Below are 22,209 nucleotides of genomic sequence, written 5' to 3'. Positions count from 1 at the left end.
ATGTTTAGTAGCATCTTGTGCCTGGGGGTGCCAACAGCCTGTTCTACACCCACCAAGTTGACAAGCAAAAGTGTATCCAGTTGTTGTCAAATATCCCTTGGGGAGAAAACACCCCAGGTTGAGAAGCACTACCACAAAAGATAGAAAAATCATAGGCTGGATAGTGGAGAATAGCTAAAAGAAGCTCTCAACAACTTCTCTCAGTAACCTCTTACATAGATATTGCAAGTGACTAATAAAATTTGGGGACTGGGTTAGTCTGTGTTTATTTAACATAAATCCAGCATATTTCAGGTTTTCCAATTTTCTGACATACAGATCCTGCATGGTCTTGTAATATACACTAGTCCTAAAACACTGCAAGTCTTCTTTAAACCTTGTTCATAGTATTAATAGTCACGACTATCTGCGACATCCTGCAATAGCAGGAAAGGAATCCTCCATTGAGGGTTTTCATTGCTTATCCATCCTAATATTCTGTTACTGATAATTATCCTTCTGTGTGTCTGCCGCTCTCCCTCTCTCCCCTTCCCCAAACCACATAGACACTGGCTCTAGAGGAAGAATATGCTCCAGGACCAGCATCCTGTGAGCACAGGAGCTGTCATCTGTCTAAACTACATTCCTGTTCAACTCTGTCTTGCAGTGAGAGCTTATAAGAAAATTGTAGAATTGAGACACCTCCTGGAAATTGCTGAGAGCAACTATAAACACTTGGGAGGGATAACAGAAGAAGATCTCAAGCAGAAGAAAGAACAACTCGAGTCTGAAAAGTAATGTCCTCAAACTTTAATGGTTTGTTTTTTATTATCTCTCTAAATGCCATATGAGGGTTTGTTGACCAGCAACTTGGTTTTTTATCCCCATCAAAGGGTTTAAGATCCTATCCTGTTTTCTTCCTAAGCCCCCGGATGGAGAAAGTGTTAAGATTTCTTTTTATTGTGGGAAAATGCACCTAACATAAAAATGTATCATCTTAACTGTTTTTAAGTGTACAATTCAGTAGTGTTAACTACCTTCATATTTTTGCACAGCCGTTCTTCAGAACTCTTTCATCTTGCCACACCGAAACTCTATAAGGAGTTAAGATTTTGTTTTTCAGACCACAGCTACTTTGAGCTTTTCAACCAACACAATCTCTAACCATCCTTATCAAACTGGGCTGCTTACTAACGAATCTGAGACCCAGTCCTGTGCTCACCGACTGTGATTCCCCAGCAGAGAATGCTCCCATGTCCAGAGGCAGTGAGCAGTTGCCTCCTTTCCTGTCTGTACCCTACATTGGCTCTCTGCACATTTGGTGCCTCTCTAATTAATTAATGGCTGCTGGAATAGAGGATGCCTAGTGCTTAATTATTTTCTCCCATGGCCTCTCTGCTTTTCTGTTTCAGGGTGGACAGGGAACAAAGGGAGACAGGAAAGGAGACTTAGTGTAATCAAAACTTGNCTACCTGGGCCTTGCTTCTTTCACTCCGCTTCACTTGGGGCAGGTTGGACATGGGGAGGGAGAGTGATGAGTGTTAAGGAGCTTCCTTCACATGAGGAAAGAAGTACGCCCTCTCAATATTTTAGCATATTTTAAATTTAAACCAATTTATTTGTTTACTGTCTTCTCCACTAAGGTGTCAGTTCCATGAGAACGAAACCATGTCACCATTGTGCATGTTGTCTGGCACTTAGCAGACATTCTGATTTATCCAGTCAACAAATGCATTGTAGAGTTTGTTACAATGGAACCTTTTGGTCCTTATTTATGAATCCAATAAAAATTTATCCACAATGTGCCAAGAACTTTGTTAGGCAAGAGGACTGAGATAGAAATGAATCAGTATGTAACAGGATGTTAAAATAGTTTTGTTTTGAAAACAACCCTGCAGTTAGATCTTTGAAGAAAATTTAGTTGGAAAGTCTGATTCTTACTCACTGGACCATATAGGGCCAGTCTTTGACTGCTCTAGTCTTCAGATTCCCTATTTATAACTAAACAAATGATGATGGGGTTATTTTTAATATATTGTATAATAACGGATTATCAAACTTATAAAGCTATTGCCAAGGCATTATGAAATCTTTTGAAATGTTTATTATTTCCTGGCCTTGGCTTTTTAATCTGGATAAAACTGAATGTCAGAGTTGAAAATAGTATTTTTATTTTCCTTGAAATTACATGTATACTCTTAATAGATACTATTATACAAGGAAAAATATATAGATAGACCCAATAACAATAAAACAAAAGTATGCATTTCCCCATGATTTTCTTGAGAGTAGGAATTATATATCAATAGATGTTTGCTGAATTTAAGTGTCATAAGAAAAAGCATNGATACCAAGTTTTGGTCAATAGAGTGTGAGCAAAAATGATGTGTGTAACCTCAGGGCCATACCCCAAAGGGCAAGCGTTTGCCCACCTAGTGCCCCTTTCTTCTCCTGGATGTGGCTGTGGTGGTGAGTCACTGGACCTTGTGAATGAGGGCACACCATCCCAATAAGATAAGTAGGAACCTGGTCCCCAGCACTTAGAGCTGACGTATTAGCCCTGGAATGCTTACACTTGGACTGTAGGTAAGAGAGAAATAAACCTCTATATTGTTTAAGCCACTGCAATTTTGTGTTTTATGATAGCAGCTAAATCTAAATTGTAATACAACCCCCAAATTATATGTATTTAATTATAAAATCATATATATGTATTACCGTCATGTTCTGTGTGGTGTTTTCCAACACTAACAACCAAGTATCTGACTTTTCCAGACACCAGCTGGGTGTTCAACAATTCAATTCTGACACTAACTGCAGAGTTAGTGTCAGACTCCACAGTCTCTCAAAAGTGGTTGTCACTGATACTTCTGACTGATCGGCTGGACATTTGGGGGTTCCCGTAACACCCTCTTCAGGTTGAGTAATTTCCTAGAATGACTCAGAGCTCAGGAAAATACTTTCCTTATTATTACCAGTTTATTTAAAAAGGATACATCTCAGGAACAGCCAAATGGAAGAGATGCATAGGGCAAAGTATGCAGTGAGAGGCGTGTGGAGATTCCATGCCCCCTCTGGGTGTGCTACCCTCCCAGCACCTCGATGTATTCATGGGTTGGCCATTGGTGATTGAACTCAACCTCCAGCTCCTCTCCTTTCCTTTCCCCTCCCTGGAGGTTGAGCTGGGGGTGGTGGAGATTGAAAATTTCAACTCTCTGATCAATGTCTTTCTAGCAACCAGTCCCCATTCTGAAGCTATGTAGAGGCTCCCAGCCACCAGTCATCTCAGCATACAAGACATTCTTATCACTCCAGAGATTCCAAGGAATTTAGGAGCTGTGTGCCAGGAACTGGGGAGAAAGACCAAAGATGTATTTATTGTGCTACATTATATTAATGAAACACAAAAATAGAAGTGAAATAGATGTTATAAAGAGATAAGTAGAAATTCTAGTATTTTCCCCTCATGCCTCAGGAGATCATTTGTCCATCTCTTGAGATAGAGGACTCAACTTGGAGATTACTAGGGTGTGGAGTAAGAACAGGAGATTTGGAGTTAAAGTCTGTGTCTCTTATCTATGGTGTGACCTTGACAAGTTACTTAACTTTGATTAGCTTGTTTCTTCAGCTGTAAAATGAGGATGCCACCTGCCTAAGAGGACTGCTGGTGAAAAATAGGTGAGTTGATATATATTTTTTGGCATATTCATTGTTGTATAGTCAATAGTAGGTAGGTATCCCAAAAAATGACCATCACTGATTTCAGTGTTGATGACCCATAGCCTTTTCCACTGCCTCATTTTTTTTGTATTAAAAAATATTTAAAACTTTTAAATATTTAAAACTTAAGGTGTTACATATCTAAATTCTTAAAGATTGACAAGAATAGGCATTAGAAGTTTTGTTTTTCAAATATGGTGAAGGGTTTCTACTGACTCTTGACTAGTCCTTACATAATCTAGTTTGTACCATAAACAAGGTGAAGATAACCAATGGAAGATAACTCATCCTCTTAGAGACTTACCACATACAAAAAACACCAAACAGTTTAGTGTTCTCAGAAACTATAAATGAAATGTTCTCAGCACACCCATAATAAAATATTTAAAATACTTAAAAGTTTGGATTAAGGTCAATTAAACTCTGTTCATATCATTTATTTCACAGGCATTTAACAAATACCTCATATATATTAGGTTGTCGGAAAAGTCATGACGTATTTTGTCTATGTTTTACAAAGGTCATTTATTTATATAAAGAACAAAGATCAATCAATGATATAGTGCCCATTTTGTTCGATAACCTTTGCCATCTTTCANCATTAGCTGTTGTACTGTTATTTCCTAGAAAACAAAACAATAAAATAGCCTCGTGATCTATGGAATGCCATCCCTTTACATGGAATTCTTTTCATGAAACTTAAGAGTTTCTTATGCTACAAGATATAGTTGCATGGCTAAATAAAAAACAGAACAAAACATATGAAACCTATATATCTGAAATATCAAAATGAAAAGGAACAGGACATTCAAGGAAGAAAAAGTCTTTCCCAGTCAGGAGAAATAAAATGTCTAGAAATATTTATGAAAGAATCTCAATATAATGAATTATTTAACATCTAAGAGCTCCTAAACAAATACTTTTTTTTTTTAATGCCTACATGGAAAGGGTCTTGTTATCTTTGATTGCTTTAATTTTGAGGGATTTCCTACCATTGGAAAATTCTAGGGTACTGGGTAAGACTCAGAAGTCAGGTAGTAAAACAAAATAGGTGAAAGTATGGTTTAAATAACTACCCTTGTCAGCATAAAATAATTAGTGTTGTTTAAATTTCTGGGTATCTTTCCTATGTGAAAGAAAAGATGGCCCCACCTGATATATAAGCTTTTGCTTATATAGGGAGGAACATTTTTGTAGAAATGATTTAAGGCAGCCTTACAAAAAAATATAACTTTTAACACTAAACTTCTTACAATCAGGTAGCTTGTTGACTCCTCTTTTATCCCCCTTTCCTCCTACCAAAAGAAAAAGCAGATGAGGATGTGACCTTGAAAAGGACCCTCTATAACAGTTTATATACAAAACAAAAAAGGCCAAACAAGAACATGATCACTAGTGGAAATCCCATTTTCTGTCACAATTTGTGGTCAGGAATGTGTTGTTGGGGTTACTGTCCAATATGAGTGAGAAAGGCTATTTCAAAACTGACGACTTTTAGAAAATAGTTCCAGATGCATGACAAAGAAATGACTCAGTCTTCCAAGGGTCTGGAAAGCACAATCTTTTCCAGTAACTCAGATGGCAATTACATAAAGTAGAGGTTAAAAATGTGAATTCTGGAGTCAGGCTGCCTGAATTTGAATCCAAATGCTACCATTTAACTGTGAGACTTTGGGCAAGTTATTTAACTTCTGTGACCTCATTAGTAAAATGAAAATAATTAACAGTATTACACTTTATAGAGTTGTTTTGAGAATTAAATGAGATTCTGCACATAAAATGCTTAAAATAACACTTGGCACACGGTTAGCACTCAATGAATGTTGCCTGTTATTAATATTACCAGAGACAGAGCTAATGGCTGGAGCTGGACAGTGTGACTGCAGTGTTTTGATGTGGAGAAGTTTTGCCTTAAATATTACTACTATCATAAAAAAGGATTTTTTACTATGTATAATAGATATCTCTGAGTCTTATGCCTTCCCTAACCTTCATCTATATTATTGGGTACAGGTTCATTTTATTTTATGCAGTTGTGCTTGAAATATTCATGAGAATTAGTTCAGAAGTCATATATAAGTGGCTCTATAGGTTGTCAGTCCTGTTCCCCCAAAATGTCATTATGAAGGGGTTCCAAGCCATTTAAATATGTTATCTTTACTTAAATCTTTAATAAAATGTTATTACTGAGACTACATAAAGAATAGTTAAAAATTTAATTACAGATTTCTTGTGGAGTCTGAGAATAAGAAATTGTACTATGACCCCTAATAGCCTCTTTATAATCTCCATTTCCTCCTTTAAATACAGGTTGTGACTCAAAAGGCCTACAGAACACCACAGGTGTCCATTAAGTAGTCAAATCTATTAAAAGTATAACCACTAAAACTATTGNAAACAGTTTCTAGCTATATGGCAAGTCACTTTTAAAAATCCAAACAACTTTGTTATTTGTATATGAAAAGGTAGTTGTGCAATAGTTAGTTGTCAGGAGAGCTGACTACAGTAACAAAGTATGTAGGCAGCAGTTACCAAAGAAATCCTATATGATTTACACAGTTGTTCAGGCCAACCAAGAAAACTCTGGTTCAGTTTCTATGCACTACTGAAAAGATAAAGACACAATCAGGTTTTGAATGGCAGCTTTTCAACATAATAAAGACACATTAACAGACAAAATACATCTTCTCATTCTAAAACATTTCTTTTTAGTCTATATGTACTTTAAATAATCTTGTTGTGTTAAGTTTTGCTGCAACTTTCAATGTTCAGAGTAAATCTATCCTGGTGAAGGTTCTAAGGAGTTGACAGCAGCAGCAGTAGGAGCATAATATAGTCGTTTCACTGCTATTTCCAGATTCTATAAAATCCCAACGCTATTGCCAGGCAAGTAAACACTGAGGCTGTGAACACAGAAGAAACCATGTTACAGGTCATGCATTTATGATTATTTTGCAAAGAGAAACAGAATAATGTCATCTTCAATTTAAATGAAGAGCAAAATACAAAGGAAATCCCATCAATTTGCTACCTTAGGTTTTCTATTCCCTAGAAAATTAAAGATAAAGGATATCCTTTAGGGCAGGATTAATACCAATTCTTAAAAGCTTCCTATACTTTAAACCAGATAAGGATAACAATTTTAAAATGTAGGTCATATGTCACTTAGAATCTATAGTATTTAAAGTCATTATTAACATTAACATTATTAACAGTGGTTAAACTTTAAATAATTATGAACTCTAATTTCGCATCTTATAAGCGAAAAAGCGCCTTACCTATATTAACAAATTCTATAGTTAAGCTAGTAAAATAGACATATCATCCATGAGAAAAAAATTTTTGCCTTTTCAATATATTTAAAAAGAATTTTTCTCATAACTTAAACACCTGTAAATAAAACATGAAATTTTAATGAAGACCCTTTAAAAAAATCTCTGAGTTAGAAGAAAAGGTGTAATAACAAGCCTCACGCTTCTTTAACAGTTAATATACCACCACATAAGGAAGCAGGACATTTGAGGAGAAAGAAGACTGAGTTTCTTGTCTCGGTCAGTCATACATTCTCCCGGTTGATCATGCTATTGACCATGTTCCAGGCAGTGTGCTGAGCAATTACATACATTACCTACTTAATAACCATAATTAAAACCCTGTGAGGTTGGTGATATTATTCCCACTGTAAGACAATAAGCCCAAAGTTACATTGCTACAAGTGGTAGAACCAGGACTCAACATTACATGTACACTGACTCCAAAGTTGTTGTTTTTAAAACCCATTCTGTTATCCTTATTTATCCTGTCACCTGAAGGACTCAATCTGTCCTTTTTTGAGCCACATAGTACTATCTATGTGGCTATATTCTTCACTAACCCAGATAGCTGATTGTCTTAGATTACTATGCGCACTTATTTTACTGTGAGGGAGGAATTCCATTCCTTTATTAGGATACTCAAGACAATAGTTAGTGTATTTAAGTTTCTCTCTAATTTTTTTTTTTTTTAGCTGAGTCATCCTGCCACCTGTTGGCAGCTCAGCTCGGGCCGTGACTCGAACCGGCGACCCTGTTGCTCAGAGCTCGCACTCTTGAGCGAGCTGTTAACCAACTGAGCCACTCGGCTGGCCCTGTCATTTCTGTTGTTAGCTGTTACTTCCAATTGCTGTCATTGTGCCACCCCAAATTGCTTTCAAATTTCTTTATTTTCTATGGCCTGTTTACTGCACTTTATATATACATATATGTAAAATGCTCAGGTTAGCATGTACCTGGTACATCCTCTTAGATTCTATTGTTATCTGCCCAGAACAGAATTTGCCACATTAACTGTACAGATTAAATGGAAACTGCCATTATCTTACAGCTCTTGCCTCCTTGGGATCAGTGATCTGGGTCAAAGGGTGGTGTGTGACCCAAGATGGGCCATTCATTCAGGCCTCTTCCCTAAAATTTTCTGAATTGGAACTAAGGCAAGGGGTAATTTCTCTTGGTTGGTGAAACTGAAATGATGAGAGTCTGGGAGCTACCGATGGCCATGTTTCTAACCCACGGAGGAAGCTGGTTTAAAAAAAAGGCTGATATTGAGAGACGGGATACAGAATTAAGTTGTAATTCCAATTATCCCCGGGGTCAAGCTATACCTCTGCCTTTCTTCTGTAATTTAATATATAAACCAATTAATTATCTTTTCTGCCTAAGCTAGTTCACATTGGAAGTATGATACTTGAAATTAACAGAGCCTTGACTAATAGATGCTGGGAAACCAAATCACCAAAGTGATTAAGATTTATAGTTTTATAAAGACTTCTTCTCTAAGGGAAACAAGATCTTTAATGCTGGGGTTTTATTAGTATTTTTTCCCTGTACTCATCATTGAATGCAATATATGAATTTCAGATAAGTGGAGTATTATTGTCTTACTGGCAACATCTCAGATATTATAGGGCCCAGTGGATCCACTCATGACATTAACTTCCCACCTGCTGAAAGTATGGGATTCAGATTTCCTAAAAGACAGTAACAGCAGCAGTAAACATATTTGGAGAAGCAAAAGGAAGGAGAAAGAAAATGCCTTCAGAGCTGTTGGTTGCAAATCCTCAATGAAAAAAGAAAAGATATTTTAGGAAAGGTATTTTTCTAAACAATGACTTGCTAATTTCTTTTGCCACTGCCATTAAGTCATTAAAGTCAGCCTTGTATATATATCCACTACTAAATGAAAGCTTTCTGGAGATCGTCACCATCTTCAAACTGAGGGTAAAAAGGATTTTATTTTATTTATTTAAGAATTTTTATAATAATTTATTTGAGTCAGAGGATAAGACTGGAAACAAGATCTCAATAGACTGAGAAAAATGCTTCCAAGAGGATTTTACTTTTAAAACTAAGATATTGATTCTTTAGGTAAATACTCTGGAGGAAGCCGAGTGGAAGCTCTTCCTAACCTGGCTGCTTTGAGATCTGTTTTGAAAGTGGGAATGAACACTCCAAACTTGGCTGTTTGGAAGTTTCCCATGAGCATTACCATTGAACTGATCTCCAGTTCCTGAGACTTTGCTAGAATAGAGGTTTTTGAAACCTGTTTTAGCTTTAGAACCCTTTCTTCAAATGAATCTTCAGCAGAAGCCCAATATTTTAAATAGAAGCCATTCAAGTTGAAGAGATGATGGGAGTGCATCGCTGAGGGCTAGGGGCTCTATCTTTACTCCTATTGCCACCTCAACACAATTAGTGGCTGCCCAGAAAACCACTGATGGTATAAACCAGCAATTTTATTTTGGACAATTCAATAGTATGAAAACATTAAAATGTACATATCTTTTTGACCTAAAAGTTTAGATGTGCATAGCAATTTATTATACAGGAATACTAGCATGAGGAATACAAAGAGGTGTGTGTGTGGGGGTGAGCGCGCGCACACACACGTGTATATACTCAAACACAAACATGGCTGTTCGCAGCGTTATTTTTAATAATGAAAAACTGGAAGCAGAATGTCAGAGGTTTGGATAAATAAATTATGGCAATTTCATGCAATGTAATAGTGTGCTTTCTAGTAAAAAAGATGTGTACTGATATGGAAAGACACAAGACATTTAGTTAAATTTTTAAAAGGTATAATCTGCACAGTATGATCTAGTTATTATTTTTAAAATTTGTAATGTTTATATAAAGAAAAAGCCTAGAAAGATATATATTACTAATAGTAAATACCTATGAGGAGACAGTAGAAGGCTTTCACTTTTACTCTATTATTTTTGAATTATATGAAAAATTTATAATAAAAATATTACTTTAAAAAAAAGAAAAGAAAAAACTACTGCTTTGCTAGGGCCTTCTTCCTGCCTCCTTGTTACCCTGTAACTGAGTCAGGTCACAGGGTACTAAGGAGCTCAGTATAGGACCATGTAGTTTTGGGGCAGTATCTATGCTCAGTCAGTTGGATTCAAGGTAGGAAGTAATTTTTTCCCCCTTTGCTTGCTATGATTTCTAATGACCTCTATCTATTTTAGTTATCTTTCCCTGTAAGTCCACTCAAATCATTATGGAAGAACACAGGAATAAAAATAAAATTTTTATTTTTTTCATTGAGAATACTCAGTTTATCTTTGCAACATTTTGTACTTGTGTTTATATATTTGTTTTGATATCCACACACTTTTTCCTATTATAAGTTGCAGAGTTGCCTGTTAAACTTATATCCTAAACCTGTTGCCTTTCAACAGATTCTTCACACACTGCTGGGCACCAAGCAATTAAGGAAACCTGTTATAGCTCCTCCGTTTTTTCTTCTGTGCCAGCAGCCATGGTTACCTTGGGAGGTAGGAGCTGACAGGTCTGAAAATCAAATGATAGTAATTCCTTTCTCTGACAAACACAGCCTTACCTGCAAGATAACGAATTGTCTCAAGCTTGTTGGATTCCATTAGTGTTTTTAAAGAAGCAATTTCAGTGTCAATTTTATTACTGGTCTCTGAAATAGTACTTTTGGTTTTGGTATCCTATAGTAAATAAGAATAAATAAGACAAAAATATTTATATTAGAAACCCCTACTTATGGGTGAATTATGTATTACAAAAGTCTTAACTGGGGAAACACAGTAAAAACTGGTATATATATAAAAAAAAACACCATTCCGCGAATATTATAAACTGACAAAAAAATATTCCTTCTACTTTGCTATTTAGAAGCCACTTCTTAGGATTATCACATTCTGGGCAAATTCTACTAAAAGCTTCAGTGAGATATATGAGACCTAAATATGTAAGAGGATAAAGAAGTAAAAAAGTTCTAAGTCACAGAACTATCACTTTATGTGTATAAAGTCCTTGGGATATCATAGTTAAAACTTGAAATATATGTAGCGAAAGAAAAAACCCAGCCAGGTTTATAATATGAACTGGCACCAATATTAAAAGAAATTGCGGAAATGCTTTTTGGGTAACATTGAATGCTATGTGTACAGAAGCTAAGAGATAGGAAGAGAGAGGGAGAAGATGGTACGTAGATCTTAGAAATTAGCTGTGAGAATTTTTTTTTTAATTAAAGTTTATCAGGGTGACAGCAGTTAGTAAAGTTTCATAGATTTCAAGTGTACAATTCTGTAATACATTATCTATGTATCACATTGCGTGCTCGCCACCCAGTGTCAGTTCTCCTTCCATCACCATATAATTGATCCCTTTTACCCTCATCTACCCTCCCCTCCCCCCTTACCCTCTGGTAACCACTAAACTATTGTCTGTGAGAATTTTTAAATTTTCTTATCTCCTTCATCTGCCAAAAAGTAAGACAATAGGATCCTCAGAAGTACAAATGGGACCTTCCCTTATATTTAATTAGAAGCAAGAAAAAGTGCTGACTCTTCTGGTAGAATGTAGACCAAATGGCTTTTAACTTTTAAGAAAAGGACTAGGCTAGCCAGAAAGATGGGTTTTACTCACGCTATAGAGATTAATGATTACACTTTAGGATTACTGAGAAGTAACCAGTAGTTTTGAGTATGGGGTTTAAAATGTAGGTTCATATCCCTGATCTACCACTTCCTAGCTGTGTGACCTTAACCTCCTCCCTGTGCCTCAGTTTTTAAATTGGTGAAGTGGGAAATAAGACTGCCTTCTTTAAAGAGGCTGATATGAGGATCAATTAATAGACAGAAGTAAAGCAAATAAAACAGTATCTGATATATAATAAGCATTCAGTAAATATTTACTATTATTTTTTGAAATTTAAAGATAATTATGTAATTGTCTCTAGGCATTTAAATACTAATTATGACCCATTGTCTTTTAAAAAATAGTTCTTTTTAATATAAAATAATTTAGTTAAAAAAAGTATGCTACCTGGAAAGCTTGATTCTGACTCAGAGGTCACAGCTCAGGTAGTACCATCCACCTGGTGGCAGCTTTCCCCCACAGTGCTGGTTAACTGTAATAGCTATGAGGCGATCAGGGATTCTATAGAGCTAGCTCTTTAAAGTTCAAATTTATAAAATAATACACATAAAAGCAGTTACACAAGGCATAAGAGTGTACAAAAGATAAATTTTTACATACTAGCTTACCTTTCTGGTAAATTCTGTGGTTGCTTCCATAAGTTTCCTTTCTTGATCTGTAAACTAAAGGATATGATGCATTAGGAGGTTAACGATAAAAAAGACTAAAAGTAATTAAAAAGGAATATGTAACCAAGTAAGTACATTTAAAAAAACATTACCATATCTGTTACTCTGCTCCTTTCTAGGTTGATGTCCAGTTTATTATCTGCTCTGATTTGACTGGTTTCATTCTTTAAAGAAAATAAANCCAGTCCAGTCACTATCCGGCTGCCTGTCTGCAGCTCACCACCGCTCAGCTGAAGGTGCTGTGTTCAATCTTAGTTGTGGGTGAGCGTAGCCCATCATCTCATGCAGCAGTGGAACAGGCAACCTTGTTAGGAGTACTGCTCTCACCAGTTGAGCCATCCTGCCACCTGTTGGCAGCTCAGCGGCAGCTCAGCTCAGGCACAGCTCACTGGCCCATGTGGGAATCAAATCAGCGACCCTGTTGCTCAGAGCTCGCACTCTTAACCAACTGAGCCACTTGGCTGGCCCATGAATTGGGTATTATTGTTCTGATTTTACAGATGGGAAAACTGAGGTTCAGAAGGCTGAAGTGCCCCATTCCAGGTCACAGAGCAAGTGAGTGGTAGAGCTCAGAATTGAGCATGCTGCACACTGTACAGAGAAGTCACCTCTGTCACTCTCCCTCCACCATATATTTTCATTGGGCACAGGGCATGAATTGTAATATCATGACTACTATTAGGAACACATGACCTCTCATTCTCTAAGAGAGAATTATATTATTATATTATTATTACTATATTATTATTATTATTTGCTCAAGAGAACAAAACATCTAGTGCAGGGGTAGCAAATAGGCATCATCTCCATGACAACTCCCTTCTATTGACTGCTCAGAAAAAAGCCTTGGATTGTGTGAGGCGCAGTAGGAAAGAATATCACTGTTGATTGGCACTGTCTGCTGTGGATGCAGGAGAGGAAAGAGACAGCTCACATGCCATTTCTAGCACACTGAGATCATATGGTTCCCTTGGGCTTTCATAATCTTGTGCTCGTCATGATTTTTCTGCCAGCACACCTTCACCCCCAACACCATTTTTGCTCACTTTCTCTTATTCCTTTTCTCCCCTGCAGGAACTGTTCTGCCCACTTAATAATAGCCTCAATTTGCTGAGCAAGCAGCATGCACTAGACACTTTGCATATGTTATTGCCAGTCCTCACAAGAATCCTGCAAGGTAGATAGAAAGAAAAACAAGATTTAGAGAGGTGAACTTGTCCAAGGGCACACTACAAGGAAGCTGGAGTGTGAACACTGAACCGCAAGAAAACCTTGCAGTTCTATGTTGGGCAATAAGTACTTCACAATCACTGTTTGCTTTGAGCCTCACAATGGCCCTGTGAAGTGGTTCTCTGGGTTTGCAGCTGAGGAAGCTTGAAGCTCAGAGAAGAGAGAGCTGCTTGCTTAGAGGCCGGATAGCCCCCGACTTCTATGACTGGCCTCTTCCTGCTGTGACCTCAGGCTATGCCAAAGGGTCTTGGACTTCACAAAGCCATCACAGATAGCTGATCTGACTACTTTGGGGAGAATTTGGGGACCCTTGATTGATTTTACTCTTTCCATCTTTACCCTGTTTTTAGCTCTTATAATCAAGGTCTTTCTTTTATTGTAGCCCCCTCTGTAATTTAAAAAATTGAATTTCTTTAAAAAAAAAACAACAACCTTGTTTTTAAAAAATTAATTTTAAACCAAATTAAATTAATTAATTTTAAGTGAATTATTTTTAAATGATTTAAAAATAATTCATTGAAATAAATTTACTTAGCATAAAATTAACCATTTTAAAGTGAACAATTCAGTAGCATTTAGTACATTCACAATGTTCTACAACCACCACCTCTATCCAGTTCCAAAATATTTCCATTACTCCAAAGTAAAACCCTTTACCTATTAAGTAGGTTTTTCTCATTCTTCACTGCTCCTAGCCTCTGTTTATCACCAGTCTGCTCTCTGTCCCTATGGATATATCTACTTAATATAAATTGATTATACAATATGTAACCTTTGTTTCTGGCTTCTTTCACTTAGCATATTTTGGAGGTTCATTAATGTTGTAGCATGTATGAGTACTTCATTACTTTTAATGGCTGAATAATATTCTGTTGTACATGTTTACTACAATTTGTTTATTCATTCATCTGTTGACAGACATTTGGGCTGTCTACCTTTTGGCAATTATGAATAGTACTGCTGTGACCATATGTGTCCATGTACTTATTTGAGTATCTGTTTTCAGTTCTTTGGGTTATATACCTAGGAGTGGAATTGCAGGGTCATATGGTAACTGTATGTGTAACTTTTTGAGGGAAGGTCCATTTCTTTTTGAAGTGGATGGGGGTGAACACTTGCTTGTGGAGACCTAGAGACCAAGGATGTCCTCTACAAATTTACAAGAACATGTGTAGGCTAGATATGTGAAAATTTGAAATGAAGAAACTGCAATCCTCCCAACTGCTACAGGCAGGAGGGCATGTTTGATAGACATGAAGAGGAGCCTGGGGTAGACGACCTCCTCATGGTGGGAGACTGCTGAAGATGGCGCTTTGCCTGGAGGTGGTGCTCTTCCCCCTAGAGGGAATAGGTGTAACACTGCTGAGCTCCAAGCAGCTGCAGAAAGGCTAGGAGGATTGTAAACCTCTTTAAGTCGGACCGTTTTGTGGATATTTGCATTGGTGTGTTAGGAATAACGGCAACTGGAACCATTACAAATATTGATATAGTGATTCTATCAGCACTCAAGTTATGAACTTGGAACTACTGGGGATCGACTGAGATTCTCAAGGCCTGCAGCCGCTAAAAGCAAATGTGTGTGATCATGGTCCCCTTGGGACTTAGAAAAGGATCCTAATGCAGAATTGGGATGACATGTGAAGAACTTCTGGACAAGAAGAGGGCAGAAACGTTTCTTTAGATGTACCTGACTGAGGGTCAAAGGGTTTCACTGTCCCTGAACATGCCTTTCTGTCCTACTGTGGTGGTGATAATTGGTTTTATGTATGCTTATGCTTAAATAATATGCATGGTAATCTATATATAGTTTAATCTCATAGGTTGAGTTTGTTTATTCTTGACTTTTGGCAGCCATGATAAGGTTCCAAACCTTGAATCATGCAGATAAGATTCTGATGTCCAGAATAGGCGGGCCAATTATGCAACTTACAGATACAAACATGATGTGATTATAGTGGGTTGTCAGAAAAGTCATGACGTATTTTATATTTATTTTTGTTGCAAAAATGCGTCATGACTTTTCCAGCAACCCAATAGCTTTTTTTCTGTATTCAAGGTCTTGATAGAGACATGATTTATGTTGCCACCTTGGTCAAATGGATGCCAAGATATCAGTAGGTTTCTGACAAGACAGCTCTTACGTTGATGGGCACATGCAAAGGCTCTAGCTCTTTTGACTTAAATTATCTAGACAATTGCCTTGGCTCAACCTAAATTTAGCAGCACAGTACAAAAGAGAAACTTTATAATTTATGGGGGTTTTTTTGGTAAGGTAGACCCTGGAAGATATTCACATCTCAATCTGAAATGTGAAACTTGTGGTCCTAGAATGTAAACAGTTTCCTCACAGAGAATTCCAACAAGGAGGAGAAAATCTTAGAACCAATCTTCCCTTTGCTAAAAAATGATCAAACTGTAATTATTGCGTTTAAGGGGTAATTGTTCCAATTATACCAGAATTGGATACTCCAACCCTCTTTCTTCTGCTGACACAAATAGAATTGCTATGAAGATGGAACAGTGCTTCCAGAACAACTTGCTTTAAGTTCATTCTTTTTATAGTGACGCTAGGGTCAGGGAAAGGTGCTGTGTGGGCAGACCCTATGGGGTGTGTTGGGGTGTCAGTCTCTGAAGCTCTTTCCTCTCCACAGTTAGGCCCTTGGATACCCACCTCCAGCCACAGACCCAGACCCCAGAATAGCACCCACATTGTCCTAAGGCTCTATGACTTGAGCCATTCTTGTTGGATCCCAGGACTTGGACAGGAGGTCTTACAGTTCTCAGACATGTTATAGGGCAGATGAAGTAGGGTGTCTGTCCTGAGATGCTTTCATGTGGGGGCAGGATAAGGACAACAGTACTTCAATAATAGGGTTCCCAGGAGGGGAAGAGAGGAAGGAAGGAAGGAAAATACCACATACTAAGCAACTACTATGATCTAAGCACAGTGCAGAGTACTTTCTCATATGCCATGTCAGTTAGGTAGCAGAATCCCAGGCAATTGAAGCACAGTGGACAGAAATGATGGGGGTACAGTGTTTGGAAGTCAGCCAGGTAAGCAGTCCTTATCTGGGAGCGCTAATGTCTTGAGCTTCTGTCTTTGGCCTTCTGTCTGAAGAAGGGAGAGTAGCAGGACCCAAAGCACCAGCCCTAAGGACCACTTGTGAGCAATTAGGGTGAACTTAGATAAAATCGTGGTAGGGTTGGTCAAGGAGATCACATGGGAGCCCAAGAATTCATTTTTCTGCCTCTAATTGTAGATTGCCATGGGAAAGGGGCAGGGCCAGGGGACTGGTGAGAAAAGAAGCAGGAGCAACACCCTGAAAACCTTGTATGTTACGCAGAGAGGTATTGACTTCCTCCTAGGACACTAGAAGGATAATGGAGCGTTTTAAGACTATGATTTCATGTGGAACTGGAATCTCACTTGAGCTGCCCAGTTGAGATGGGAAGAGTAAGATGCAGAGTAGGAAGGTTGCTGGTGGACACCATGCTACATGCTGGGGAGATAACTATCTTTGTCAGGCATTTTTTGGTTGCTAGTGACAGAAACTCACCTTGAGTACCAACGCTACGAGTATGTTGGTCGCACACACGTCTTCCTCTACAGACACAGGGTAGAACCGTTCAGATAAAGTCTGGAACAGCTGGAACAAGGGCTTGAACATGACTGGGCCTCTTGCCATCTCTCACTGTTACCCCCTTTTGTCTACCAGCTCTGCAAGGTAGTGGAGTGGTTAAGACGATGGGCTCTAGAGCCAGATGAACTTAGGCTCTGTTACTTACTCACTGTGTGATATTGAGCAAGTTACTTAACTTTTCTTTGCCTCAGTTTCCTCATTTATAAACAAGGATCATCATATTTACTTCCTAGAGTGGTGGTTGTGTTACTATACATAAAGGGCTAGCCATTGTGTTTGTTTAAGCACACAGAAGGTGGTTAAAAAGTGTTAGCTGTTAGTGCTGTTGTTTCTATTATTTGAGTATAGACTGACTTTTTCCATAGGGTAGGAAAACAGCCTCTGACAGCTCATCTAACTTTACCACTAGAGAAAGGCTGACTGAGCTTCCTCTGGTTCCAAGTTCAAACATCCAAAGGGAAAAGATTCGCAGGTCAGCTTGAATTCAATTTCATTCCTGGACCAGTCAACATGGTCAAGTAGACAAGTGCCATGATGACTTTACTTTGATCTGTGGCCCCATAGATAACTACAAGGACCACCTGGACAAGCTCTCTGGCCAGTCTAGTGGAGGAGAAGGCAGGACCCCAACTCCCCCAGGTGACGGATGCTGTGATGGAGTCTCTCCTCAAGTCCAGTGGACATTCACATTTCAGAAGCTACATACCAAGGCCTTTGGGCCCTCTGCACTTGGGGGATGCTCTTTAGCTTCATATTCTCCCACAGGATTCAGGAAAAAAGATAACAAATATTATGACCCTATTAGGCCTGATCAATAGATATAACAAAGGACTACGGAAATGCGACGCTTGGCTCCTGGGTACCTGGTCAGTTCTCTGGCCCTAAGGCCTCGAGCTCCTACCTGACAACTAGTGTCTGAGCCCTGCTTTTTAATCAGCGGTGCTTCAGTCATGCTCTCTTGGTCCTTGGCCATTATTCCTGTACAGTCTTCCTGTTCCCTTTCTTAGGGGGACTGGCCTGCATCTCCTGATGCTTTTGCTGGGATTCAGGAACTAGATTCAAATCTCTTACCACCCGCTCCTTCTCTAACAGAGTAGGCTAAAGGTGAGGATGGAAACAAGAAATGCCACTGTTCTCCGTAATCTGTAACCTCCATAAAACCTGACCGTGTCACCACCCTCTGGCTCAGTGATGCTTTCTTGGACACCAGCCTCACAGTAGCTGTGACTCAACTTCTCTCCTCAACAAAATTCCAAATTAGTATGTCTTGGACTTGTTCAAAGTGGAGAAGGTTAAAATCTGTAAATGTCAAGGGTCTACAGTACAGATATGGAACAAGTGAATCCTGTATCCAGGCATTGATTGAAGGCTTTGTGGTGCAGGTGGCACCCAGCTGAGCCAGGGAGGATGGATAGGATTTTGACAAGTCAAGTGAGCAGGATTAGAGGGAGACAGGGCAGGACACGTTTGGGGAATGGTGGAAGTTGAGATGTGCCTGAGTGTCAGGATGAATGAAGAGATTAATTAGTAAGAGCTAAGGTTGGAATGGCACAAAGCCCTCGGAATCTCCAAGACAAGCAACGTTCTTTTTTCCCCAGCAGCCACGTGCAGGAAAGCTTTTGAGTGTCCTGTGCACTGCTGTCTGCAATAAGTGGGAGCCCATATTATGAAGGAACAGGGTACAGCTCGTGGGGCATGGGTGTACTTTTGTCTTTAGGCAGCCAACCTGACTCTGGTGAGCAGTGTTGTTTGCTCATGGTAGATTTAAACATCCTTCGTCTCATAAAACGTTTCCTGGTCCCTGTTTTACTTTCTGGAAGATGCTCAGAGTACTGCTCAGTGAACACTTGGGGAACAGAGATGAACTGCCTTCCAGTGAGCATCCCAAAACATAAGCATCTTCCACCTGAAACCTTCTTGGATTCCCTATCTCTGATGGATAAATTAGTTGCCTCACCAGACTGCAAACTCTAGGAGTGTGTCGAGTAGGTCCCATTCATGTCGATAATTCCAGCATGTAGCCCAGGGACCCGAGTAGAGCCCACTCTTAATATAGCTTTGGTAAACTGACTCAGAGTGTGGGAGTTTGAGTTTGGGGATTAATTTTGGAAGGTGGAAGGTCAGGAGCAGTCTGAGAGAGTGTGAGGGGGTCAGTCAGCGTTCACAGTTAGAAATAACAGATTCTGTTCTACCTGGTTAAGCAGAAAGGGGCTTATGAAAAAGCACTTATGGCTCACAGAATTGTTGTCAGGGCCAAAGAAACAGAATCTAAATGGAGCTTCCAGAAATGACTGCCTAACATCCACTACAGGGTTGCCGCCTTTGCCAAAATCAGGAAGTTGCAGAACCAGGAAGCTGCTGCCACAACTGTTGTCTCTGAACCCAACTCTGATCTACACACACACACACACACACACACANAAAAATGTGATTTAAAAGTGAATTACTTTATTAAAAATGTCAGGCGCTCCATTAACTCTTCGATAGCTCAGAGGTTTGGGGGAATTAATTAAATGATTGGCTTTTTCTTGCATGGATTTAGTAGTCTGTTATGATTCTGAATAAATTAAGCTAAAATAATACACAAATTTATAGGTAAGTTAAATCTAGGGGTTGAATGGTTTTAATTCTAAATGTCTAATTGGAGATTATCATAAAAATGTTTAAAAAGCTTTCGGTCCTTAATGACATTTAAGGTAATGAAATTTTATGCAAGAGCTTTTAATTTTATGTAAGAAAGAAATCCTGATTTCTCTGTTGTGAAATATTTATCTGAGGGAGCCTAAATTTGAAAAATTAAAAAAATATAACAACAGGAAGAAAACAGATTCTTAAACATAGTGAATTAATTCATGATGACAGACTATGAATTATTCCACAGTTACGCTCATTGAGCTTGTTCTATCCTTTATATAAAACCATTGCTTTTTGTCCACAGCACCACAGTAACAACCCTTGCAAATTACTCAGCCTCTCTGATCATCTCTTCAGTGGCATAACAGAATAATTCTCCCTACTTTCCAAAGTTGTCAGAGGGATTAAATAATAAATGAGAAGTTCCCAACACTGTGCCTCTCCCATCTTAAGTTTTTAGTAAATGGCATTACTTGACTTAAAGGATTTGTACATCCAGTTAAATTAAAGCACCTTAGCCCGGTGATTTATGAAGTCCTTCCCAGCTTTCTAAGTTTATGAAAATTAAGTAGAATATACACATGACTGCAGTAAAATATTTTTACTATATAGAAGGGTTAGTTCTTCTCTGGTGGGCTTTCAACAGGGAAAAAGTTGTTTCACTAACAATCTACAACCAGGTCATGACTCTAATAATATAATCATTTCACACAATGAAAGAACTGACAAAATTTAGTTCTGTTACCATAATGCTGTTGTGACTATTCTAACTCCTTAATCTCTCTAGATACTGACTTTACACGAAAGGGTTTTTTGTTTGTTTTTGGTTCCTTTAGTGAGAACAAGAAGGAAGATGTGGGTGTATTTGGGAGGTGAGTGGGTAGACAGAGTTGCAGTTATAAAAAAGATTGTCTAATGAAACTGTCAAAAGTGGAAAAAATGAAAATATTACCTGTTGAGCTTGAGTGACCATCTCCTTATAGATAGTATCCAAGCTGACATTTGATAAAGTGGTTAATGTTGATACAATTGTTTCTGCTTGTGGTTTGTCAAATCCTGTAGGCAGCAAATAGGTATTTATATATTTTTAAAAGTGCACATCCTTATCAGAATAGACAGCTGGAATAACTTTCCTTATAATTTGTTACACTCTTTTAAAACAAGGTTAACAAAGTCTTGACAGATAATGAGATAATGCAAATTACTCTCTAAAGGCACTCTACTTTTTTTTTTTTTAGCTGAGCTCGGGCCGGGACTCAAACTGCTGTTGCTCAGAGCTCAAACTCTTGAGCAAGCTCTTAACCAACTGAGCCACTCAGTCGGCCCTGCACTCTACAATTTTAACTCCCACTGATCCATTTCCCCAATTTACGTCAGCACTGGATATTACTATTTTTTTTTGAATGTATAATTGTCATAAAAAAATGGTATTGCATTTTTATTTTAATTTGCATAGTCAAGCACCTTTACTGGTCATTTTTCTGTGAGCTGTTTGTTTATAGCCTTTGCCCATTTTTCTATAAAATTGCTGAAATTTCTTATTGATTCATATGAACTCTTTGTATATTAAAGCAATAGGCTTATTGTCATGTGTGAATGCTAACATTTTTAACTTTATGGGTATCCTTTGATATAAATATTTCTGTAGTCACATCTGACAATCTTCACTTTGATTGCTTTTGTGTTTTATGTTTTGCTTTCTCACTCTAAAAATGTAAAAAATTCTATTGTCTATTATTTTTGTAGTTCTTCATTCTTTACATTTAGTTTTTAATCGATCTGGAATTTATTTTTCAGTAAGGGGATCTAACATATTTTTCCCAATGGCTTGTCAGTTATCCTATCTCATTTATTAAACAGTCCTTTCCCTAATTTGTAATGCCTTCTTTATTGCTTGCTAAACCCACAGATATGTGTTTCTGAATCCCATTCTATTAATCAACTTTTCTATTCTTGTGGTATCATGATTTACATTACCATTTTGGTCTCTGGTAAGTTTTTGTGTTTTTTCTTTTTTCTTTTTTCTATTCTTAAACATTGTCCTTGAACATCCTCATGGACTTTAGTATCAACCTAGAAACTCTAGCTGTTTTTCTTTTTTACATAATTGGAATCATTCTACACATGTAATTTTAAATGCTATTTTCACTTACCACATCTTGAGCATTTCTCATAGCAGTAAATATTCTTCAAGCAATACCATTTTTATGACTGTAAAATATTCCACTCTATGGATGGCACTTATATTTAAATAGTGACTCTTTGTTTCCAATAGTGATACTGTCCTGACTAAGTAGGTGATTTATTATAAGTGTGTTAATTTTCTTCTTTCAACAAGTACCCATGTTTCTCACCATGAATTTCCAAGTTCTGAACCAATGC

General features: G+C 37.9%; 1 protein-coding gene across 1 annotated transcript in view; it reads right to left on the bottom strand.

The window, feature by feature from the left end:
• Positions 1-6,291: 6,291 nt before the first annotated feature.
• Positions 6,292-22,209, bottom strand: part of CCDC90B (coiled-coil domain containing 90B) — an 18,655-nt gene continuing 2,737 nt past the window's right edge. The window contains 6 exon segments of the mRNA XM_019643473.1: positions 6,292-6,602; positions 10,585-10,699; positions 12,263-12,316; positions 12,415-12,561; positions 20,780-20,883; positions 22,182-22,203. Coding sequence (XP_019499018.1) covers positions 6,547-6,602; positions 10,585-10,699; positions 12,263-12,316; positions 12,415-12,561; positions 20,780-20,883; positions 22,182-22,203 — 498 coding nt within the window. The 3' untranslated portion in view covers positions 6,292-6,546.

The sequence above is a fragment of the Hipposideros armiger genome, unplaced genomic scaffold, assembly GCF_001890085.2.
Source record: "Hipposideros armiger isolate ML-2016 unplaced genomic scaffold, ASM189008v1 scaffold_79, whole genome shotgun sequence".
NCBI lineage: Eukaryota > Metazoa > Chordata > Mammalia > Chiroptera > Hipposideridae > Hipposideros > Hipposideros armiger.
Note: the sequence above shows the minus strand (reverse complement) of the source record. Positions and strands in the feature narration are given on the sequence as shown.